This window comes from Phaseolus vulgaris, chromosome 1 (assembly GCF_000499845.2).
Source record: "Phaseolus vulgaris cultivar G19833 chromosome 1, P. vulgaris v2.0, whole genome shotgun sequence".
Taxonomy (NCBI): Eukaryota; Viridiplantae; Streptophyta; class Magnoliopsida; order Fabales; family Fabaceae; genus Phaseolus; species Phaseolus vulgaris.
This window is the reverse complement of record NC_023759.2, coordinates 23381522-23407970: the sequence shown is the minus strand read 5'-3', so window position 1 is coordinate 23407970 and position 26449 is coordinate 23381522. Positions and strand designations below refer to the sequence as shown.

At 34.2% G+C, this 26449-nt stretch overlaps 1 protein-coding gene across 1 annotated transcript; it reads right to left on the bottom strand.

The window, feature by feature from the left end:
- Positions 1-273: 273 nt before the first annotated feature.
- On the bottom strand, positions 274-1677 carry LOC137815714 (uncharacterized). Its single transcript, XM_068618826.1, has 2 exons — positions 954-1677; positions 274-713 (listed from the first exon to the last, which is right to left on the bottom strand). Exons 1-2 carry the CDS (start codon positions 1675-1677, stop codon positions 274-276), a joined length of 1164 nt encoding a protein of 387 aa, XP_068474927.1.
- Positions 1678-26449: the final 24772 nt, after the last annotated feature.

Genomic DNA, 26449 nt, shown 5'->3' with positions numbered 1-26449 from the left:
AGGTTACACACAAGGGACTAGAGAAGGATTGTTTGCCAGAGCCAGAAAACGATACACAACACACAATTCCTTTTACCACCTTCAGAGTGCCATCCACGGTGCTCCGATACGGAGGTGTAGAGTTTTGGTGTTTCTTGTTATCTGACTTGAGCGTCGGAGTGCAAACGGCCGCTAGGGCGCCCATTTTCCCACTTCTTTGCAGGTGCTCACAGATTTCCAGAAGGAAGGTATCCCTAGCTGACGGGCAAAGTCGCGCATAAAGACGTACCCAGGTCAACCGGCAGGAACAAAAATGACCACGGGGTCATTATCGTGTGGGACGACATCCCGCAGGTCAGCCCTTGTGAAAACGAGGTCTGACTCCCACAGGTCATCCGGAAACTCCTCAGCAACTGAACTCACTGACCTCACATATTTCTTACGTTGAGAGGTAGTGGGTCCTCCTCCAGAAAAGCCGTCAGAAATTGTGTGTACTTCTCCGTGAGTCGGCATTTCGTGTGCTTGACCTTCCTCCGGTGTCACCGTGGCTGTGGTTGTAGCAGACCCAGCGAGATAATCTTTTAGGAAACCATTCTTCACAAGCTCATCCAACTGATAGCCCAGCGCTAAGCAGTTGTTAATATGGTGCCCGAATGCCTCGTGAAATTTGCACCATGATTCTTTGTGGGGTCCCAGCACCTTGTCAGACTTCACCGGTGGCCTCAACCTGTCAGCTATGTTAGGCACAACGATGAGGTCTTTAAGCTCCACCACGAAATTGTGCCTCGGAGGTCTATTTCCCTCTCTCCTTCCTTCTGCTCGACCCCTAGGTTGGGTCCTCCTTGCCTCGTAGGTGCGCTTCCTGTCTTAGTTCTTTCTCTCTGTGGCGGCTTCGTGGACCCTAGCAGGTTGTGTGTGCATGTGCGCTCTTGGGCGTGTGGGTGCAGCAGTCGTGCATTTCTCGTATGTCTCACCCTCAGAGGTAATGTGTTCTACCGCCCGACGCCTTATTTCAGCAAAAGTCTTGGGGCGGCTGCGATTGAGTGACTTGCTGAAAGACCCAAGACACACCCCTTTCCTGAATGCGTACACGATCATGGGCTCGTCTGTGGTACCCACCTTCACCACCTGCGCCCCGAAACGGCTTATGTACTCTTTCAGGGTCTCACCTTGATACTGCTTCACGTCAAATAGGTCGTATGAAACTGGGGGTGGGGCCCTGTTGGCTAGATACTGCTCTCTGAATAGTCGTGAAAGTTGTGTGAAAGACGTGATGTGACCCTCTGGGAAGCTGATGAACCAATCCATGGCCATCCCAGTCAAAGTGCTCATGAAGAGCTTGCACCTTATGGCATCAGAACCGCCTACCAGCATCATCTGCGTGTGGAACGCAATGAGGTGCGCCTCAGGGTCCTTCATCCCTATGAAGGTTACTTTGGGCCCCGTGAATGTGTTGGGGATCGCTGTCTCTAGGATCGCCTGTGAGAATGGTGTTGAGAATTCTCTCGGTGGGGTGGCAGTCTCAGGCTCGTCTACGTCGCGCCACCCACGGCGTAGTTCCTCGTTGGTGCGGTGGAGCTCATCGTTTCTCGCTTGAGATGCGGTGAGATCTGCCTGCATGCGCTCTTGCTCCACTTTGGATGCTGCCATTGCTTCTTGCAATCCTTGCATCATGCCCATGAGTTGTTGCATGGTCATCTCTTCACTCCTAGCGCGTGCGAGTCTCATTTTTGTGGTTTCTGGAAGCCTTCCTGACTATTGGGCGATTTGAGAATTGGGACTGGGTTGGAAACTGCAACTGGAACTAAAAAGCTGTGTGATGGGACTGATGTTTTATATCGGCCCCACGGTGGGCGCCAAATGTGTTGAAGATGGTTGCTGCCCCTTCAAGATTGTGTTTGATGAAGACTTATATGTAGTGTTTGATGAAGACTTGTATGTACTTTTCATGTAATTTTGCTTTGCTTTAAGTGTGTCTTAGTTAGTGCTTAGAGGGTGTCTAAGAGTAGCTTTTTGCTGAGTAACTCACCTCATAACCACTGGCCATGTGATAAGAACAAGCATAAGTTTTCTTAAACTGTTTTTCACATGTTTTACACAAAAACACGTTTACTGCATAAAAATAAATCTGTTCTTTTCTAAATAAACAGATTCATTTTTTTCACTGATGCCTTGGCTAAAGTCTTGTAAAAATTAGATTTTGTGCATCAGGTATTTTGACTAAGTCTTCTTCTTTTCAAAACGACTGAGTTTTAAATTGTTAAACTTTCTCTGTTTTCGTTCTGAAAAATAAATCTGTTCATCTGTAAATGAATAGATTCTTTTTGCCTCTGGTGCCATGTCAAGCTTAAACGTTTTTCAGTTTTATCTCAGCACCAGAATGGTTGACTAAGTCTCCTCACTTAACAGATTCTCTAACTGCTTTTGAAAATAAATCAGTTTATTTTATTTTCAATCTGTTCATTTTATAACAACTTTAACTGTTTTTCAAAATTCTGTTATAAGCTGGCTTTCTATAAAATGCAAACTTGGTTTCTGAGTTTAATAACGATTAAAACAGTTCATACATTTGCAAAAAACAAGTTTTGACAGTAGAGAGTTAAGTGTTTTCAAGGATTAGCATTTGTTCTTCAAAGATTTCAAAAATCACAAAGTGCTTGTTCTTGGTTTGGTTCCAAAAGCTTGGTTTGAGGTGCAGCTACTGTTCTAGCAATCTTGCCTACTGGTTTAAGGCTGATCTTTGTTACCTCAATCAGGTGTAGTCGTTTCACTTCTTATTACTTGTAATAGTTTGGTTGAATCCTCTTCTTGATAGGTGTTCTTGGAGAGTGGATGTGTGTGTGTGAGTGCTGAAATAGGTTTTTTTTCAGCAAGAGTACCTAAGTTCTTGTAGGTTTCAAGAACAGTGGGAAGTGTACTTGATTGTACTGTGTGTTAGTGAATTCCACCTGTTGTTGGTGAAGACTGGATGTAGCTCAGGTTGAGTGAACCAGTATAATTGCTTGTGTTCATTCTCTCTCTCTCTCTGCAATTTCGTTTCTGCATAATTGATAAAACAGCAAAGAAATAAATCTGTTCAATTGAAAATAAATCTGTTCTTTCTGGGCACTGTGCATGCTGTTCTTGATTTCTGAAAAAGGTGTTTGAATCTGATAAGAACATAAATAATCTGCTAAAAATCATTGGAACAGATTGACTGTGATAGGCTGCTCAAGAAACTGTCAATGCTATTAATTGAACCTTAAACAATTGCTTAAAATTGAAGCTTGCTGTTTTGTGATTCATTGTTCTAACTAGCATGCTATCAATTGAACCTTAATCACTTGCTTGAAATTGAAGCTTGTTGTTTTGTGTTTCACTTATTTTCAAATCTGATATTTGTGTGTGTGCTGCTGGAAATTCTCACTGCATAATCTTGTGATTAACCTTGCTGAATTAAAAGCTTTTCAAACAAAAACAGTGCTGAAATAAATATGTTCATTTTCACATAAATCGATTTATTTTCTGTAAAACTGTGTTAAACAATGTTTCTGCGAGAAAGTTTTAAAAGGTCAATTCACCCCCCCTCTTGAACTTTGGCACTATTAAACCCAACAATTGGTATCAAGAGCTAGGACTTGTATTTTAATCAAATTTGTTTGTAATAATGTCTGAGTTCAATGTGCTTTTTGCTGAAGGTTCTGCTGTTAATAGACCACCTATGTTTAATGGAATGAATTATGCATTTTGGAAAGTTAGAATGAGAATTTTTATGGAATCCATTGATGCATTAATTTGGGAAGCTGTGGTCAATGGACCTTATGTGCCAATGCAGGTTGTCAAGGATGAACAAGTGGAAAAGCCAAGATCAGAATGGAATGAGACCGAAAGGAGGAAGGCTCAACATGATCTTGTGGCCAAGAACATCATAACCTCTGCATTGACATTGGATGAGTTCTTCAGGATATCTCAATGTAAGTCAGCTAAGGAGATGTGGGAAGTCTTAGAAGTGACTCATGAAGGTACTGAAGATGTGAAAAGGTCAAGGAAACATGCACTCATCCAAGAATATGAGTTGTTCAGAATGCAACCCGAGGAGAGCATTGCTGATGTGCAGAAGAGATTCACCCACATTGTGAATCACCTCACTGGCTTGGGAAAACAATTTGACAGAGAGGAGCTCAACACAAAGATATTGAAGTGCCTCGACAGAAGCTGGCAACCAAAGGTGACAGCTATCTCTGAAAGCCGTGATCTGTCAAAATTGGAAACTGCTGCACTGTTTGGAAAGCTGATGGAGCATGAGCTAGAGCTTAAAAGACTTAAAGAGCAAGAAACAACAGAGAGAAAACCCAAAGGGCTTGCACTGAAAGCAACTGAATTGGATGAGATCAAGGAAGAAAAAGAAGATGATGATACAATCAGCCTTCTTACAAAAAGATTCAGCAAATTCCTGAGGAAGAAAAGCAAAAACAGGAACCAGCAGAAAAGAAGGTATCCTAAACCCAATGATTCAAATTCCTCTAAATATACTTGCTTTGGATGTGGCAAAACAGGGCATATCAAAACAGATTGTCCAGACAATCAAACAAGGGACAAATCTGCCAACAAGAAATCTGAAAGGAACAAAGGAAGGAGAGCCTACATCTCATGGGAGGAAAATGAAGTATCCTCAACTAGCAGCTCTTCAACAGAAGATGAGGAGAATAATTTGTGCTTCATGATGAAGGATGAGGAGTCAAGCTCTGAATCAATTGGAAGCAAGAAAAACCAGTGGTACTTGGACAGTGGTTGTTCCAAGCATATGACTGGAGATCTTACAAAGTTCACCAGCTTAAAGCTCAAAGCAGAAGGACATGTGACCTATGGTGATAATAACCGAGGGAGGATTTTGGGCAGAGGAACTGTTGGAACAGGGAATTCAACAACCATTGAGAATGTGCTGTATGTAGAAGGACTCAAGCATAGTCTTCTCAGCATAAGTCAGCTTTGTGACAAAGGATACAAAGTGAATTTTGAGTCAAGTGGCTGCACAATCTCAAGTAATTCATCTAGTAAGGCACTTACTGGTAAGAGAGTGAATAACATTTACTTGTTGAATATCATGGAAACTAACTCTTCAAATGAGTGCTTGCTGTCCAGAAGTGATGAGTCTTGGTTGTGGCACAGGAGGTTAGCTCACATACACACAAATCACTTGAATAAATTGAAATCTAAAGATTTAGTTTCTGGTTTACCTAACATTAAATTTCAGGATAACAGGCTTTGTGATGCTTGTGTGAAAGGTAAACAAATCAAATCCTCTTTCAAGTTAAAGGATATTGTCTCTACAAAAAATCCATTGGATGTGTTGCATATGGACTTATTTGGTCCATCTAGAGTTGCTAGCTTGGCTGGAAATTTGTATGCTTTAGTTGTTGTGGATGATTACTCTAGATTTACATGGACTTTATTTCTTGCACATAAACATGATGCTTATTCTTCCTTTAAGAGATTAGCAAAAATTCTGGAAAATGAAAATGGTTGCTGCATTAAATCAATTCGAAGTGATCATGGGGGAGAGTTTCAAAATGCTAAGTTTGAGAGGTTCTGTGAGAAGCATGGGATAACTCATACCTTTTCAGCCCCTAGGACACCCCAACAAAATGGTGTAGTTGAAAGGAAAAATAGATCACTAGAGGAACTTGCTAGAACTATGTTAAATGAATCTAAGCTTCCTAAGTACTTTTGGGCTGATGCTGTTTATACTGCAGGTTATGTCTTAAATAGGACCTTAATAAAACCAATTCTTAAGAAAACCCCATATGAATTGTATAAGGGCAGAAAACCTAGTGTGAGTCACCTTAGAGTATTTGGGTGTAAATGTTTTGTATTGAATAATGGCAAAGAAAATCTTGGTAAGTTTGATGCTAAATCTGATGAAGGTGTGCACATTGGTTATGCTTTGAATGGTCATGCATATAGAGTCTTCAATAAAAGGTTGCTCATAGTAGAAGAATCAATGCATGTTGTTTTTGATGAAACTGATCATAGCCTATCTAAAACTGCTGATGAACCTGACAGTAATGAATTTAAATCTGTTTTAAATCAAAATGAATCGATTCATTTTGATACTGCTGATACACATACTGTACAAGAATCTACTGCAGCTGCAGGTTTGCCAAAAGAGTGGAAAACCCCAAGAGACTTAACCCTTGATAATGTCATTGGGAACATTGAGAAAGGAGTGTCAACTAGAAAATCCTTGAACAACTTCTGTGAAGCAATGGCTTTTGTATCTCAAGTTGAACCCAAGAATTTGAAGGAAGCTCTCAAGGACAGTAACTGGATTTTAGCTATGCAAGAGGAACTGAATCAGTTTGCTCTTAATGAGGTATGGACTCTTGTTCCTAGAATACCTGAGATGAATGTTATTGGAACAAAATGGGTATTTAGAAACAAAATGGATGAGCATGGAGTGATCACCAGAAACAAGGCTAGGCTTGTAGCTAAAGGGTACAATCAAGAAGAAGGAATAGACTATGATGAGACATATGCACCAGTGGCTCGGTTAGAAGCTGTTAGACTGCTGCTTGCTTTTTCATGCATCAAAGGGTTCAAGCTATTCCAAATGGACGTGAAGAGTGCCTTTCTGAATGGCTATATAAATGAAGAGGTATTTGTCTCACAACCACCAGGTTTTGAAGACCATCAACATCCAGAATATGTGTTCAAACTCCAAAAGGCTCTCTATGGACTCAAGCAAGCTCCTAGGCAATGGTATGAGAGGCTAAGTGATTTTCTCACCTCTCAAGGCTATGACAGAGGCACATCAGATAAGACCTTGTTCATTAAGAAGAAAGGAGATGACTCAATTCTAGTCCAAGTATATGTGGATGACATCATTTTTGGATCAAACAATGGAGAATTGTGTGAAGCTTTCGTAAAAGTCATGAAGAGTGAGTTTGAAATGTCAATGATGGGTGAGTTGAACTATTTTCTAGGCTTGCAGGTCAAACAACTCAAGGATGGCATTTTCTTGAGTCAAGCAAAGTATTGCAAGGATTTGCTGAAGAAATTTGAAATGGACAAGTGTAAACCAATCAGCACACCCTTCTCAACAAGCTGTCATTTGGATCATGATGAAGCTGGAATTTCTGTTGATGAAACCAAATACAGAGGACTCATAGGATCACTACTGTATCTCACTACCAGCAGGCCAGATATAATGTTTGCAGTGTGCATGTGTGCAAGGTTTCAATCTGCTCCTAAAGAATCACACTACAATGCTGTCAAAAGGATTTTGAAGTATTTGCAAGGAACTAAAGAAGTTGGCTTGTGGTATCCAGGTAACATTTCATTAAGCTTAACTGGGTATTCTGATTCAGATTTTGCAGGTTGCAAAATTGATAGGAAGAGCACAAGTGGAACCTGTCATTTGCTTGGATCAAGCTTGATCTCATGGCAATGCAAAAAGAAGGCTTGTGTAGCTCTTTCCACTGCTGAAGCAGAATACATTGCAGCAGGGAGTTGCTGTGCTCAAACTATATGGCTAAGACAACAATTGAATGATTTTGGTATCTTACTTAACCATATACCTCTGCTGTGTGATAATACAAGTGCAATCAACTTAACCAAAAATCATGTCATGCATTCAAGAACCAAACACATTGAAATAAGGCATCATTTTCTAAGGGAACACATATCTAATGGAACATGTGATATTAAGTTCATTGGTACTGATTTACAACTTGCTGATTTGTTCACAAAACCATTAGCCAAAGATAGGTTTAATTTTCTGCTTAATGAATTGGGTATTATAAATGTCAATTGTACCTAGCAGTAAAAAAAATTAAATCTGTTTATTCGCAATTAAATGTGTTTATTTTCTGCACTGATACGCATTGATGACTAGGAAAGAGAAATTCTGATCTTTGACTGCTTGACTGACTTAGTGGGCATTAACCTCTGTACCTTTGACGTTTTGGTCATGGTTATGTAACCGATTTGATGGTTTGGGTGCTCAATAAGAATTTGAGTGTATGCATCGTGACCCTAAAGATTTGGTGCATATTTTCAAAGATTCTCTGCACAAATTCAGAAGCATAAAATCTTCATGCATATCCACTCATAACTGCCATATCAATCCATTTATTCTGCTATAAATCTGTGTGAATACTTGCTACCCACATTGGCCATTCTCTTTCTATTCTCACCATTTGAAATCAAGACAAGAATTCAGGTTAACATGGCTTCGTCTTCAAGACAAAAACAGAAAGGCAAGGGAAAGCAAACCACTTCTCAAGGTGTGTTAGAAGGATGGTTCGCTGGAAATGAAGAAGGCATCAATGCCTACATTCATGAAACAAGCAGGAAGCATATCAACATACCCAAGGTGCTTTATTTCAACTGGCTGAAATCTGAAAAACTGGTAGAAACAAGGACTGTGTTGAAGCACCAGAAACTGAAAAAGATGCTGGAATTAACGGGTAATGTCTATCCTGACTTGGTTAAGGTGTTTTATACTAACCTCACATTGGATGGGAAGAATGTTGTCTCTTATGTGAAAGGGACAAAGATGAAGATCACAAGTGAGGTGTGGAATTCTGTGGCTGGAATAAAATATGCTGGACTGAAAGTAGGGAAAGGAAATACCAGTGGAATTTTAGAATTCAACAAGCTGCAATATTACAAAAGTTGCATGAGGAATCCTACAGAGAGCATAAACAGATTCCATGCAGGGCATTTGAACCTCACTCCACGTCTAGTTGCATACATCATAGCTTGGCAACTGATTCCTAGAGGGACAAACCATGCTGTCTTACATGAAGAGGATCTTATTCTCCTATATTGCATCATGAACCAGATTAAGGTAAACTGGGTGTTCATTGTCAATGAACACATGCTCAAGTCAAAAAGGTTGGCTGATTACAGATTTCCCTATGCTATTCTTGTTTCCAAATTAATTGATTACTTTGGTATTGATGCTACAAATGAGAGAAATGACCCTATTAAAGCTGTAAGTGAGATTGATACTTCAACTCTCACCAAAATGGGTTTTCACAAAATTGAAAACAAGTGGGTGGTCCTCAAGGAGAGTAGAACATGAAGATGAGGATGAAGCTATTCCTATGGATGATGACTCACCTGCTGCCCAATCTGAACATGAGGAAGTTGCTGCAAATGCCATAGTTGCCTATCAAAGTCCAGAATACCGTGGAGAACCAATGTCTATGTTTGAGAGGCAAGTGCTGTACCGTCTTGATGTCATGTCTGCAGAACAAAGGGCACACTTTGAGACTACTCATGCAAGGTTCCAACACCTTGATCATCAGATTGAAGGAGTTCAGGCACAGCTTGCAGAGCTTTACTACAAGGATCAGTAGTTTTCTGTTTTTAATGCTTTCATTATCAGTTTTCAAGTTTCTGTAATGCTGAACAATTTGGTTTTATGTTTCTGAACTATTATGATTGTGGTTTCTGCTTTATATCCCTTTATTCCCTATGCTTATATGCTGTTTGATGAATCCAAAGGGGGAGAAAAATAGCTCACTATGCTAGGTGAAGCTAGCTGTAACAGGGAGTTAATTCTGCACCTTTAAACCAATTCATATGCTATGCAATACTGCTGTTTTTTTCTGGTTTAAAATCTGGTGCAGTGCAGGTCCAATTCTGGTTTAAAATCTGGTGCAGTACAAGTGCTTAAAGCAACAAAGCTATGAGGTTAGCTATGGGGATTTGTCTCCATCAAACAGGGGGAGATTGTTGAAGATGGTTGCTGCCCCTTCAAGATTGTGTTTGATGAAGACTTATATGTAGTGTTTGATGAAGACTTGTATGTACTTTTCATGTAATTTTGCTTTGCTTTAAGTGTGTCTTAGTTAGTGCTTAGAGGGTGTCTAAGAGTAGCTTTTTGCTGAGTAACTCACCTCATAACCACTGGCCATGTGATAAGAACAAGCATAAGTTTTCTTAAACTGTTTTTCACATGTTTTACACAAAAACACGTTTACTGCATAAAAATAAATCTGTTCTTTTCTAAATAAACAGATTCATTTTTTTCACTGATGCCTTGGCTAAAGTCTTGTAAAAATTAGATTTTGTGCATCAGGTATTTTGACTAAGTCTTCTTCTTTTCAAAACGACTGAGTTTTAAATTGTTAAACTTTCTCTGTTTTCGTTCTGAAAAATAAATCTGTTCATCTGTAAATGAATAGATTCTTTTTGCCTCTGGTGCCATGTCAAGCTTAAACGTTTTTCAGTTTTATCTCAGCACCAGAATGGTTGACTAAGTCTCCTCACTTAACAGATTCTCTAACTGCTTTTGAAAATAAATCAGTTTATTTTATTTTCAATCTGTTCATTTTATAACAGCTTTAACTGTTTTTCAAAATTCTGTTATAAGCTGGCTTTCTATAAAATGCAAACTTGGTTTCTGAGTTTAATAACGATTAAAACAGTTCATACATTTGCAAAAAACAAGTTTTGACAGTAGAGAGTTAAGTGTTTTCAAGGATTAGCATTTGTTCTTCAAAGATTTCAAAAATCACAAAGTGCTTGTTCTTGGTTTGGTTCCAAAAGCTTGGTTTGAGGTGCAGCTACTGTTCTAGCAATCTTGCCTACTGGTTTAAGGCTGATCTTTGTTACCTCAATCAGGTGTAGTCGTTTCACTTCTTATTACTTGTAATAGTTTGGTTGAATCCTCTTCTTGATAGGTGTTCTTGGAGAGTGGATGTGTGTGTGTGAGTGCTGAAATAGGTTTTTTTTCAGCAAGAGTACCTAAGTTCTTGTAGGTTTCAAGAACAGTGGGAAGTGTACTTGATTGTACTGTGTGTTAGTGAATTCCACCTGTTGTTGGTGAAGACTGGATGTAGCTCAGGTTGAGTGAACCAGTATAATTGCTTGTGTTCATTCTCTCTCTCTCTCTGCAATTTCGTTTCTGCATAATTGATAAAACAGCAAAGAAATAAATCTGTTCAATTGAAAATAAATCTGTTCTTTCTGGGCACTGTGCATGCTGTTCTTGATTTCTGAAAAAGGTGTTTGAATCTGATAAGAACATAAATAATCTGCTAAAAATCATTGGAACAGATTGACTGTGATAGGCTGCTCAAGAAACTGTCAATGCTATTAATTGAACCTTAAACAATTGCTTAAAATTGAAGCTTGCTGTTTTGTGATTCATTGTTCTAACTAGCATGCTATCAATTGAACCTTAATCACTTGCTTGAAATTGAAGCTTGTTGTTTTGTGTTTCACTGATTTTCAAATCTGATATTTGTGTGTGTGCTGCTGGAAATTCTCACTGCATAATCTTGTGATTAACCTTGCTGAATTAAAAGCTTTTCAAACAAAAACAGTGCTGAAATAAATCTGTTCATTTTCACATAAATCGATTTATTTTCTGTAAAACTGTGTTAAACACTATTTCTGCGAGAAAGTTTTAAAAGGTCAATTCACCCCCCCTCTTGAACTTTGGCACTATTAAACCCAACAAAATGTTCCCGCCGGTTGACCAGGGTCGTCTCTATGCGTGGCTCGTCCTCGCGAGCTAGGGCACCTTCGTTCTGCTCCTTCTGTGAGTACCTGAAAAGAAGTGAACAAAGGGGCGCCCTCGCGGCCGTTTGCACTCCGACGATCAAGTCAGCTAGCGAGAAACATCAAAGGTGACAAACCTCCGTATCAGAACACCGTGACTAGATGCTCTGAAGGTGGTCGAAAATACTGAGTAACTAATGTTGTGTTGCCCTAATTGTCTGTGCGTACAGTGGGTGCGCAGCGAAACAACTAGGGTTTACGTACGTGTAAAGCTGCCAGAATTAGGTCAAAACTCGGATCCCCTATTCAAACGTCCCCATGCCCATTTTTATACACCTCCTGTATTTAAAGCGCGTTAAAGCGCATTGAAAGTGTATAAAAATATCCCTTGAAACGTTTGAACTTAAATGAATTAACGCGTACCTTAGCGAACTTTTAGGAAAGCCTTGATGTTTTCAGTGCTTATTGCCACGTGTTCTTCTGACTTGATCGCTGCTCTACACAGAGGGTCTCACAGCGCCGTAACCCAGCTTAGGGTTATTCCCTTGTGCGAGTCCTCTTTCCTTGAAGTGCATCTAGCGCGTGGGATGACTTTCAGGGTGCCAACTCATGCGCCCCAGCCTCTAGTCATTCGCCCTGGGAGTGTATCTACCCTTCCCTCGTACCATGCACATGGTTCTCCCCTGGGCGGGGCCCTCTCATGGGTCGTATCTGTCCTAGGGTCTCCCAGCGGTGGCGTGGGTACTTCACAAGTCAGGTTACTTCTCACTGGTACTAGAACTATGGCTTTGAAGCCACCTGTCTCTTCTTTTTATTACTGTTCTGGGCTACGTCTTAACCCGATGATGCTTCAACCTGGCGATATCCTCTCCTGGCGACGCCTCATCTTGGCGACGCCTTATTTTGGCGACGTCTCATCTTGGCGACGCCTTATTTTGGCGACGCCTTGTCTTGGCGACGCCTCATCTTGGCGACGCCTCATCTTGGCGACGCCCTTGTCTGTTGACTTCCTTCCTTGGACTCCTCGAGTGGTCCCATTTTATGTTGACTTTGACTTAATCGTTGACTTTGGCTTTGGTCAACGCCCGGAAACGGGACGGTACAATATTTAATTACTTTTCTTTTGTTTGACTAGTTTTTCTTGATTTAAAGATTTGGAGAGAAAAATATTCTGAAGAAGGGTCAATGAACTTTATGTTTGATTAAATTTTAAACTGGAAATTAGTATCTATCAAAACACATAGACAATTCTATTTACAATGATTATAAAAGAAACATCTTCTCTCTTATAGTTTTTAGGATAAAAAAAAATGTCATAGATAGCTTATCCTTCAATGAAGAAGCCATTTAGAACTGAAAAAAATTCTGTAAATAGTAAAATTGTCCTTTTAAGTATTAAACACATGCTGATAAAAAAAAATTAACACAATTGTATATTTGGAACTCAATATCAATGACATGTAAAGTGAAGTAACTTTATGCTAAACGACCTTGTTTAATAACGTAAAGTTTAACTTGATAATGTTGGGATCTTTTCATAAAGGTAAATTGTTAATTAGATATTCTAAATTATTTATATTCTAAATGTTGGGATCTTTTAACTATCAATTATTTATATTCTAAATTTTGGTAAAAAAACTTTGGTAACAAAAATTTTTGTTGCTAATTAAATACTAATTTAGAAACTATTTAACAATAATAGAAACTAATTTAGAAATCAAAAAAAATTTTAGTCTCTAATTTAGTCACTATAGCAACTAATTATTTTTTGTCTCTAAAATTGGTTTTTTTTCATCATTTTCTTGTAGTGTATATATCACTTTCAATATAAAATCTTATGACTTTGTTGGTATTTTTTTATGAGTTAACTTTTTTTCATGACTATTTACTAATTAAATGAAAATTAATAAACATTAGTTATGTGAGAAATGCATAATTTTGTTAAGTTTTTTTTAAGTGCCTTCACTGTGGGGAAGTTAAACTCTATGATAAGAAAAGATAAACTCTATTTAAATGTTTTAATATATATATATATATATATATTTCTTATTATATAATTAAAAATGGTTTTATGTACTTGTTAGGAGTGATAATGTACACTTTTGCTTTATCTTAAGAGATAGATACATATAGATAATTAAAAGTGATTTTCTATACTCAAGTGTAATATTAAAACGAGAAGAATAATAATATTTGTAATAAGATTTTATTGGTATAACTCTTTGCAATTAATAAGTAGAAATAGATGTACACTAAATTCGATCGGGTAAATTAGTATAAAATAAAGTATTTCCGACTATCTTTTATTACTTATAAAAGTTCTGGTTGATTTTATTAAAAATTTCTAAACATATTTAGGCATATCTTTTAAAACAATCAAACAACCGGTTCGAGACAGATCGGTAGACAATATGAGGTTTAGAACATTCAATTGTCAAGAACAAGTGTGCTCTCAATTTAGTATGTTATTTGTCCTTCTTTGTCTTTCGTGATACATCTTTATATCTACAATCACTACATCTAGCTCCGTTTTCGATCTTACTCTGTCATAAATGTTCTTTACTATTCTGCTGAGAATTCAGACTTTTCTTGATTTGTCTCTAGTAAAATAAAACCTCCTAAATACTTGGATCAACGGACGACTATTTTATCTTCTGTCTCGGGTCAGGTCCAATACTCAACAACTCCCTAAACTCTGTCTTCTGGCTAGTGCTTGAACCCATTTCTAAACCGAAATGTTTATTTCATATTTAATAGTCACTAATAAAAAATAATTAATTCATAAAATTTCATATTATTTGTCTATAAAAAGTTATAGATCATCTCATCAAGAATATGTTGGTTATAAATACAGGATTATCATTCATTACAATGTTAAGATAAAATTATTGTTTATGATCATATTGTTTATAATCAAATTATTTAAGTCTATCCAATATTATTATTTAAAAAATATGTTAAATGATACCGATTAAATTATTGTTAGACAATATTTTCCTATAAATACTTTAAAAAATAAATAAATTTTATAAGTTAAATATTCGTTTATATATAACTTATAGAAATTCTCTATCAAATAGTTTTTTTTTCTAAATTCTGTACATAAATTAATTTTAATTATGATGAAACTCATTTTATATTTTCTTCTTATTTTCTATAAATATTTACGAAAAAACATGTGGTAAACATGTCCTGAAAAAAAAAAAACATGTGGCAAACATGTCCTAAAATATTTTCTACTCATTGATTTATATTTTGATGTTATCTATTTGAAATTTGGTTGATGGCGTCCATATAAAACATCATTTACCTAATTGATTAAAGATAAGGGTAATTTCGGGTTTTTTTATGTTCAGTGTAATTTGTTATTTTCTACTGAATGAGTTAAGTAGTATATTGGGAAAAAATTCATTTGAAGATAAAGTTTTAAAGAACACTTCTGATAATATAATTTTCAGGATTTTTTAAATTTTTTTAAAGCGAAAGTAAATTAGTAGATTGATTGAAAATTTCATAAAAAAATATAAAAGTTCTCTACGATTTAGTTATATATATATATATATATATATTAATAATAATAATAATACATTACTTAGAATTAATTTTAGGGTGGAAATGGACTTTACTTTTTTTTTATCAGGCAAAAACTTTGTTTTTTTATTAGACAAGTTGAATATTTGTTTGTTATTTTTAATTTTTTTAATAATTTTGAAATCTACTATATATTTTTATATGAATTTAAAAGCAAAAAATATAGTATAGAATCAATTGAAAATTATAATAAAAATTGAATTAAATTTGAAGTAAAAAGTACACGAAAAACATAAAACCATAGTCATGGTATTTGCATCAAAATATTTTGGGAAATTTTCCTGCACCTCCATACCTTTTTTCATGTACCTCTATATTTTTTTTTAATTCTAATAATATCTTTTTCAATATGTATGTTGGAGAGTGTGATATCTTCTTTAATTTCAAGCAGTGGTGGTTGCTTGTGGTGAACGTTGGTGGTTGATGTAAGTTTTGTGGTATTTTTACTAGTTGTGATTGTTTTTTTTTTCGTTTTTTGGAAGTTATTAAACTCGAAAAAAAATCAGTCAGGTGCAAAAATAGAAATAGAGTACAAAACTAAAAAAAATCATCTTAACGAATCTGTTCAAAATGGGGTGAATTGGACTTATAAATTTTTTGCAAAGAATACAATTTAGAAAATCCTGACAGAAAAGGAACAAATTGATTTAATGAAAAACATATTTATTTTTTTATTTCAAGAAGTAGTTTAAAAAATATAACGGATTGGTTTTAGAATCAACATAATTATTTCTTTATGAGTTCAAGACTTTTGTTCAAAGAAATGATTAAAGACAATGTTAGTCCTTTAAGACAAGAGTTAACAAGTGACCACTTTGATGATTGAAACCAAGAAATACAAGACGTTTCAATCTGATTTCTAAACCAGTACCTTTAACAAAACCAGTTAAAATTTCACTTGAAATAGTTTTGTTGAAGAGAAGTGGAGAAGTTAAGTTCAACAAGCAACTTTCAAAAAACTTTTTGAAAACAGTTACGAAAAGAAAGAATCTTGAACTAGATTGCTCATTTGAAACTCAACACATGAGGTATTACTTACATAGAGATTAAAGATACTTTGAATTTTAAGAAAGATTTAAATCCTTATTAGAATCTTGAAAACCAAAAAACGATTTAACCCAGCAGTAGTTAAAACAACAGATTCAATTTTGAAACAATAGGTTTATTTTATCATAGATTATCATATTTTAGATTTAAAGCAATGTTCAAGAAGGGAGGATGGCACACACAGTTTTATACTCATTCACTCAATGAGAGCTACATCCAGTCCCACCTTATACCAAGATGGATTCCACTAAAGCAAAGAAATCTTTACAAAACTTCCTAGTTCTTAAACCCTTCAAGAACCAAGATCACAAACTAAAGCACACTATTTCAGCAACCCAGAAACCCTATCAAGAAGTACAAATACAAACACTTTTACAAAAGGAAAAGTCTAGGAAAGAAAACACCTTTATTGCAGATACAAGAGTTCGAACCAGGACCCTCACAGCTGCAACACTTGAAAGAACCTTGAATTTCAAGCCAAAGACACCAACACAAGAGCACTTAAAGTTTAAAAAAAATACTTTCAAAAACTAAAACTCAATTCAAAATCTTAATGAAAGCACTTGAAAATTGTATGCAAATCGTGATTGCGATAAGTGATTTGACCTGAGATCAACCTTCCTTTTTATAGGTTTCAGATAAAAAAAGATTTTCAAAAACATTGTTATAAAACAACAGATTCAAGTTCAAAAGAACATACTTTTTTTGAAAATACTCTTGGTGGTAACATAACCACTTTCAGATCAGTTGAAAACTGAAAATGTGAACAAAATAGAATTTGGAGTCAAAAATGATTTTTGATAAAGCTAACCGCTTTTGAAGTAGTACCAAATAATCAATTATTTTTTCAAATTAAAAGATTAAATTCTTGTGCAGTAAAATAATTTTTGAAAACCATGAAATAGATTTTAAAAACATTTTTAAGAGACGCTTATGCTTAAGCTCATCACTATGGTTGTGAGATATAAGGTAGATTTAAAGTGTAAAAGGCTATTTAAACAACTCTAACATAATTAAGACCATGAATTACATTTTTCATAAACCTTGAAACAAGTATTCTTCTTCAAACACATCTTCATGGAAGTTGAGTAGAGTTCGCATCTATCTTTAACAGAATCTTCTTGTCAATTATCTCATACATGCTCAAATGATAAAATAACTCTCTCAAACATTATAGCTGAAGAATAATGAAAGTGTTGAAACTGAAAGGGAGGTATGGAGGTGCGGATGTGCAGTTGAGATTATTTAAAAGTATGAGATCATATTTATTTAGAGTTATTTAATTTTTTTAAAAAAATTGACTTTTTACAATTAATATAAAAATGGAGAGAGAAAATAATTTTCCAAGTTTTTTAGAATTGGTATAAGTTTATATAGATACATTAAATAGGACTGTGGGAACTATTGACTCTTGTTTCGCAATAGTTTTTTTTTTTTGGTTGTTGTTTGTTAAGCAAATTTTTGTTTTATGTGTATACAATTTCCATTAGGAAACACTATATTGAGATTTTTTTTTATATGATTAGAGAGGCGCTCCAATTTATTTTATTTTCTCATTGTCAATAAAAATAAAATAAATGAAAAAGATATTTATAAGCTTAAAAATCCCGGCACACCACTTCCTTGTGTTACATGTGATTTATTATGTCTCTATTATAGATTTCTTAAAAAGAAAAAAAAATTCAGCCCAAAATCAACCCAAAAATAAAAGGTCAAAATAAGGGTTTTGAAATCAACCAACAAACAAAAAATATAATGGATGAAATGGATAATCTAATTTCAAATAATTCATCATAATAATTCCATATAAATAATAAAGTATCTAAACTACTTTATAGTGTGTTAGCTTTTCGTACAAATAATTAATTAGTTTGTAAATAAATAATTTACTTTTATCCATGTATACTTTATTATTAATATATTATTCTTTCTCTTACTTTTATAAAGCAAATATATTTTTAATAGTAATTAATATTAAATACTATTTTAAAATATTATATATCCATAAAAGTTGGAATCACTTACACATAAACTAATGAGATTTGAAGTGTGTGGAGCAACCAAATATGAAACCTTTTGTACAGTGGAAAGGAATATTCCCTGCTCAATAGCCTCAAAGTTCAGTTCACATCCAAAATAAAGTAACATGTCTTTTCTGCCACTTTATATTCTTTTATTAATGATGGTTCTCTTTTTTCTCAACAGTGCTTTAATCATTCACTTGCTTTTATTCAATTTACTTTAATTTTATTTGTTGACTCATCTTAGTTTTTAGGTTTAATTTTTCTTTTGGATCTTTTAACTTAAATTATGTGAAGTTTTAGTTATTTGACTTTGTTTTACCAAATTAAGTTTCATTACCTTTATAAGTAAATGGATATGGTCTCTTAATTACTCTTTTTATATCTAAGTTTTCTCTTTTATATTTTACATGTTTACAAATAAAATTTATTAAATTTGTTTAGATTATTTCTTCTCAACTCATGAGCCTAAATAAAATTCACCAATATTATACAAATGTTAATATAAGAAAATCATTAAACAAAAATAAATTTTAAATAAAAAATAATTAACTACTATATTAACTAAATTAAATATTAAAAAAATTACTAATATATAAAATAATTTTTATTATTAATAAAATTTATAAACTAGTTTATAAGCTATAGACTATCAATTCATATTTTCTTCTTCAAACAACTCCAATATAATTTGTGATTTAAAAACTTTTAAAATTATTTATGTTTTAAATCTGTTAAAAACTTCCAAATGCTTAAGTAAAAACGTGGATGTGAAGATTTTAAATAGAAGGAATCCATTGAAAGAACAAAAATGCAAATTCTTTAAAATAGAGGGACATAACTAGCTTAAAAATGAGAATTATTGAAATTACTTGCACATAATTTAAAATAACGGATAAATAAGAAACATTTTAATTTGGTATGTAACTTTAATTTTTAGGTTGAACATAACACATTTTTTAATCAAATATTAGGGGTCAATCTCTTGTACTTAGGTCCATTAACACGTTGATATCTTCTTACATATGTTTTTTTTTTCATTTATACATACAAGTGAATAAATTCTTAACCATGTATTCAAGAGATAAAATTATTTATTAATCATGTTAGATTATGTTAATTGATATAAAATCTTTACCTTTCTAGAGATTGTTACAAAAATTTCTAATGCTATTAATTTTATAGTCAAAAATTTATTTTGAATTTAAGTGTTGATAGATGTAAATGTAAATGCATTTATTATTAGGTGTACTTTATTCTTATTCGTAAAAATCAAATTATAGGTAAATTTTTCATTTTATTTTTTACTTGCTGATAAAAAAAATATTAATTATTTTAAGCTAAAATATCTATAATTAAAATTGTAATACTCGACAGATAAATTAAAAAAATTAAAATTCTAAGATATATTTAATATATATATATTAATTTTAATTATTCTCTTTTATTTATAAAATCTCACCATCTTTTTAAACTGTTTTTCTTAATTTCTCTTTGACTTATTCATAAGATTTAAGATAATTTTCATCTTTCATTTGACAAAAAAATATTTTATAAGATAAAAAATATTAGAATAATCTAAATTCATCAAATTCTGTTGCTTAATAAGTTTTTTTCTCTCAAATTTTTAGGTTTTTTTTCTTTCTTCTATGATTAACATGTATAGGTTTTTTTTTATGCATGTGAGATATGTGTTGGAAATCCCACATCGACTAGAGATTAGAGCCTTTCATTTTATATAAGTGGGTGCAAACCTCACCTCATTGAGCCGGTTTTATGGAATTGAGTTAAGCTTAAAGTCCACTTCGTAATATGGTTGGACCTATCGTGCCACTCGCTATCGGGTCGCTATTGGACCACCTATTGAGTTCGTTTTTTAATTTTTGGAAGTTGAATTATAAGATTGTGGATGATTTGTTATTAAGAATTAAAAGATGGTTAGTAGAAACTAGATTATTCGAAATATTTACTTCTGACTTTTGAAATGAAATGGTATATTAAAGTAGTTATATATAATTGAATATTTCATGTTATATAGTAAGCAATTGAGTTAAAATGGCAAGTAGGATGAATGATTTCATACTTTTTAATTTGAAATAATCCTTTTGAGCTAGATTAATATTATCTAATTGTTATTTTGGTGTTGGTTTAAATTTGTTAAGAACATTAGAATTGCAAAATGTTTTGGTAAGTTTTTGGAAGTTCATTCATAGATAAGAGTTATTATGAAATGACATGAGTAGAAACGAAGCTTAAACAAAATGTTTAGGAACCCGAAGTCTGAAAATTGCAGCAGGTCTGATGCGTTCTCGTTATAATGATTATTAATGAAAACGATGTAACAAGTTGACATATATAAAGCATTACTTACTACAAGACAACTTGTGTGAGTGATGTCTCATCCCTGTCTTTTTATGCACAAAACTTCTCAATAAAACAAATCAAATGTTTCTTCCTCCTTATTACATATACAATTTTTTTCTTCATTTATCATCTTTATTTTTTTTTAGTTTATACCTTATTCTTGTCAATATATTATCTATATACATTATATACCAGATGTGTCCAATGGTAAAAATTAAAGTTATAGTTATATTATTACAATTTTAACTATTTAGGTCTATTTTATAAATTATTTTTCTACAGTCATTTCTTCTATATTGTTAAATTTTTTTAATTTCAAGTTGCTTTGTCGAAGATAATAGAAAATAAAATAATTTAATTTGATTCTATTTTTGTTTAGAATAAATTTTTCTTTTCTTTATATCTCAATTTTTTTTATTATTATTGGACTTGTTTGTACACGTTCTTTGGACATGCATGTGAGATATGAATCAAGATAAATCTCTACTTTAGTTTAAGTTGAGAGTGATGTTTTCTATTTGTAAGTAAGTATATATAGTAGTAAGTTAGGACTTTCCTAGCTTAGTTGAACTTATCTTAGTTGAACTTATCTTATTATTAATGAAGTAAAATATTCGAGGTAAGAAGTTAATATGTTTATGACATTAGTAAAATTGAGAAATTGGAGAATTTTTAGATTTTCATGTTTAATATAAAAGTTTTTATAAAAAAATTTGAGAAATTGGTTCAAGATAGAATATCCTAAAATTTAGTAGTTATCAATAGTTTTTGCATATGAAAAATAGGTATTTATGATGTTGAACTAATATTGTGTATGAGTGTGTGCGCGTGTGTATATATAAGTGTGTGTTTAATTAGAATGTCAAAATTAAAAATATTGAAATGTTTATATAAATTCAAGTAGAAAATATTAGGGATGTAAAAGTTGAATGAATTATATTTGAATATTTATATGGAATTGGAGTTGATAAATAATTGAATTTGAATCATTTTATTGATCTTATGAATTGTATATAAGTTACACATGTATATTTGATTGATGTTCAATTTGATTATTTTATGTTATTTATTTTGAAAATCATGTTTAGTCCTTTTTTTGAGAGGGATTTTTGTTTAAGTGATAGAATGGTTCTTCAAACTAAAATCAAAGTGAAATTCTTAACTTGATTTTCGTTCTAGTATGAATATTTTTATTTAAGTAAAAATAATTTTTGCTCAAAAGAAATATCTATGCTCAAGTGGCATTGTCTTTGATAGTTTCTTTTTAATTTTAAATGATAATGATAATGTGTTACATAATGAAGGAAAAATTGAACTAATTATATTTATGGATTCATTTTATTGCATATAAAAATGATTTTAATGTTATAGTGAATAAGCACATTATATATAATTGTATATTGTGGGCATGTGGTAATGATACGTGGAAAGATATTGTGTAGCATTAAATTAAACGTACAAAATTCATTAAGGAAATGAGATATCCTAACTTTACTTATAAATTCTCCAAAAACTATTGAGTGTGAAAGATTGAATTATTAATTTATAATCGAGGAGTACTACATATTAGTTAAAAGTGATTTGTTATGTTAGTTATGTTAGTTATGTAGAAGAAAAAATATTATTATTTTGATAGTACGTGTATGTGAAAAAAATATGTTTTTTAAGATTGTTATTTATTATATTAACTAGTGTATATTAGTGTTGTTTATTTATTGTTGAGTGAGTTGCTTTTAGTTAACACAAATGAAAGAGTATTGTTCCTGCCGGTTGACTGAGAAAGTCTTCGTGTGTGGCTCTAACTCGCGATATAGGGCTCCTTCGTCTTCAACTCAGATCTCCGCCTTACGCTGCCGTGAGTACCTGAAATGAAGCGAGCAAAGGGCGCCCTCGCGGCCGTTTACACTCCGACGATTAAGTCAGCAAAGCAAGAAACATCAAAACCTCCGTATCGGAGAACCGTAACTGAATCGTAACTAACTTTGTTCTCTCTTTCTCTCTGAGTGAGTGTGTAAACTGAGTAAAATGTGTAGTAAACTTTCAGAGAAGCTTATATACCTTGATGTTTCAGTGCTTACTGCCACGTGTCCTTTTGACTTAACCGCCATTCCACGTGGAAGGCCTTACAACGCTGTAACCCAACTTAGGGAAACTCCAACGTGTAAGTCCTCCTTCTCTGGAGTGCATCTGGTGCGAGGGGTGACTACCTGGGTGTCAACTCATGCGCCCCAGCTTCTAGTCACTCGCCCTGGGTGATGTGAATGCAATAGCAAGAATACATGATTCTTTGACATTCTTAGGAATAGATTGAGTTGGTCATGAATTGACACTTTAATTAGAATTGGATCAATGTTCTAATTCAAGAACTCACCAAGACTTTGCACCGAACCAAAGCTCACATGGAAGTCCATGTATTGTCAAATTGAACCAAGCAACAAGAATGGAAGAAAACAAAATTGAACTCAGCCAAAAACAGAAAACTACCGAACAGAAATTGAAATACAGCAAAGGACCGAACAGAATTTGAAGAACAAGTAAGCTATAATGAAGAACATGAAAAGGAGACAAAGCTTGAGAATAGAAAACTTATGGAGATGGAAGGAGAGGTGAGTGATCACGTCACTTAGAGTGTGGATACTCCAAGATTAGTGAGCTGCCGCCACTTGAGGTTCACCATTGACACCCAAGATAAGACTTGATGAAGGCACCAAAGCTCTTCCAATTTCTCTCTCAAATTGAGTAGAGTTTTCTTACTTCAAATTCCAAATCTGATTTGTACAAGCCAAGCACCTTTATTTATAGCCTATAAGGTGCTGAAATGCAAAGCTAATCAAATGCAAATGTGCCCCTAAATGACATGTAATTTTGGCGCCAACTAGTGCATGAAGGAAGTGTGACTTTCCTTCCTAGTTTGGCACCTCCTAACTCATATCTACACTCCCCCTAGCATCCCTTACTAAGTTCACATCCCCCTAAGCTTCTACTATTTCTAAACTAAAAACTAAAGATGCTTTTACAAAAGAGGTTTCTTATGTTTCCCTCTAAGCACCTTCCTAATGATTATTCTATATATTTTCTACTAAAGAGAGATATTCAAAATGAAGCCTATTATTTGAGAGTTTGTAGACTTCTTTATCTTTAGGCTTGATCTTCTCTTTGACTTCTTTTAATTTGTGAGAAGACTAGAAGGAAGAACTTCAAATGTGTAGGTGAAAATCCTCTTCCTTCATTAATAAAATCCTCTCCTATTGGATATCCATCATACTCCCCGAGTTGGAGAGAATTCGACCTCGAATTCTGAAACCCTGCACGTAACAAAGTCAGTTTATGTGTACAAGTAAAAGTTGAAGACAAAGATAAACATGACTTAGCTTTAGGAAATGGTGGGATAGCAGAAAAGGAGGTTTGAAAAACTGACCAAGTTGGAAAAATGTGTTTGGGAATGATGATATCTGTTGGAAAAAGACCTCTTAAATGGTGAAACCCATTAGGAGGTAAAAAATCATCCCTAACACGTTTTAACCAATTTGGTGTTGCAATAGGAACCTTAGGTAATGAAAAAGATAAAGAAGAAGAAGACCTTGGAGGGTCCATTTGAGGCATAGCACGAGTCAACATGATGGATTTAGTGGAGAAAATGGTTTGACTCGGTAAAGTACTTACTTCTTTTTCTTTCTCATTTTCTCTTTTAGTTTTCATTTTGATGTGGTCCTCATGAAATTCTTTGGGAGAGAGAGGTTTTAAGACAACCTTGCGCCCTTGGAAGGAAAAAGACATAGTATTGGATAGGCCATCATGTAAAACATGTCTATCATATTGCCAAGGCCTTCCTAAAAGAAGATGAGTTGCTTCCATGGGCACAACATCACATAAAACCTCATCCTTATACTTTCCTATTGTAAAGTTAATGAGGACTTTTTTGTTAACCATTATTTCACCTTTGGTACTTAACCATTGTAATTTATAAGGCTTGGTATGAGAGATAGTGGGTAAGGCTAACTTCTCCACTACTCTTGTACTAGCCACGTTAGTGCAACTTCCTCCATCAATAATCAAGGAACATAACTTGTTGTTGATAAGACATCGGGTATGAAAAATGTTTTCTCTTTGAGTATCGTCCAAAGATTTTGGAATTGTTCCCAACATACGCCTTATCATCAACAAGTCACCTTCACAAGGACTTACACTCTCATTTTCACTGGATGGTTTAGAAGGTGAAGAATGCCTAGGTGAGTCGGAATCATGCTCACTAACTACAATGCCATCATGCATATACATATTTCGTTTAGAAGGGCAATTTGCAGCTATGTGACCATATCCTAAACATTTAAAGCATTTTTTATTAGACGTTTTTGTTGGAGATTTAGGCCTAAAAGTAGATGGCTTAGATTCCTTGGGTTTGAAAGAAGAATCTTGGGAAGGAAATTTTGAAAAAGACTTTTGGTTTTTCCAAGATTTGGAGTAGTAACCATCATTTGGGGAGTTTTTAAAAGAGTTTTTCTTAGTAAGTTGGGCTTCCACCTTCATTGCTAGATGAATTAAAGACCCAAATGATGAATACTGTAATTCCACAATATCTTGGATTTCCTTCCTTAGCCCACTAACAAACCTAGCAATCAAAGCTTCGTCGTCCTCGCGTATCTCTAACTTACATAAAAGCGTTTCTAATTCTTTATAATAAGCGTCCACACTTAGCGTGCCTTGTTGAAACCGTTGGAGTTTCAACATAAGGTCTTTCCTAAAGTGGGGCGGTACAAATCTAGCGCGCATTTGAAACTTAAGAGAGTTCCAAGAGTCCATGGGAGGACCCTTATGAAACATAATGTCCTTTACTCCATGCCACCATTGCATGGCATAATCACAAAATTCTAAAGTAGCTAACTTATACTTATGCTCATCTTGGACCCCATGTAGATCAAAAATCTGCTCACACTTGGCCTCCCAATCTAGATAGATGTTAGGATCACTATCTCCATTGAAGCTTGGAAGCTTGACCAAGGGAAGTCTAGCTTTAGCCTCTCGGTAATAGCCATTGTCACGGTGGTCTCTCCCTCTAGGATCATAGCCATGAAAGGAATGATTTGGCTATCTTCTTTTGCGCACTTCTTCACGGCCAAAGGCATTGGATGAACCCCTAGACGAATGTCTATGTGAATGGTGCGCTGCATGGTGAGCATGAGACGGTCCAGCTTGTTGCATGTCCAGTTTTTGCAACCTTTCCTCCAATCTTCTAATATGGCGTTGAGCTTCCAGTAATTCACCATGAAGAGAAGCTTTAGAAGGTGAATTCTGCTTGCAAGATTCCTCACTAGAATATGGAGCCGTTTTATCAAAGAAAAACAGCAAACACAAAACAGCAAACAAATGTTAGGAAACACAGTCAGCTAAAAGAAATTGGAACCAAAACTGCAGTGAAGTGGTCACTGAAATTCACTCTCAAAGAAAGAATGCTCTCTGCACCAAGCTTATCTTAAGGCCTTAGTAATCCTCAAGTGAAAAATGCCAAAGCAAGAGCACAGAATCTTGAAAGTACTTCACCACAAAACCAAAGAAGAAAGAATGACAAACAAGAAAAGGTATAAGCAAGGAAAGGTAATTGCAAAAGGAATACTATATGTAAGACAAACTCAAAGATTAATGAATGAAAGACAAGCAAGAAAATAAAGAACTCAATGAAGAAAGAAGGCACACCAAAAGAGTCCTAGAGAAAAGTACTAGAGGAGATTTAAGAAACAAAAACAAAAAATTAAGCAACACAAAACCTAAACTCTAGATACCACATGATGTGAATGCAATAACAAGAATACATGATTCTTTGACATTCTTAGGAACAAATTGAGTTGGTCATGAATTGACACTTTAATTAGAATTGGATCAATGTTCTAATTCAAGAACTCACCAAGACTTTGCACCGAACCAAAACTCACATGGAAGTCCATGTATTGTCAAAT

Excerpts from the sequence above, each read along its gene's own strand:
- LOC137815714 (XM_068618826.1), bottom strand. The coding sequence starts at position 1,677 with ATGACCATGCAACAACTCATGGGCATGATGCAAGGATTGCAAGAAGCA. Across the intron at positions 714-953 it reads AGAACACATTACCTCTGAGG|CTGACAGGTTGAGGCCACCG; the intron begins GTGAGACATACG and ends TGCCTAACATAG.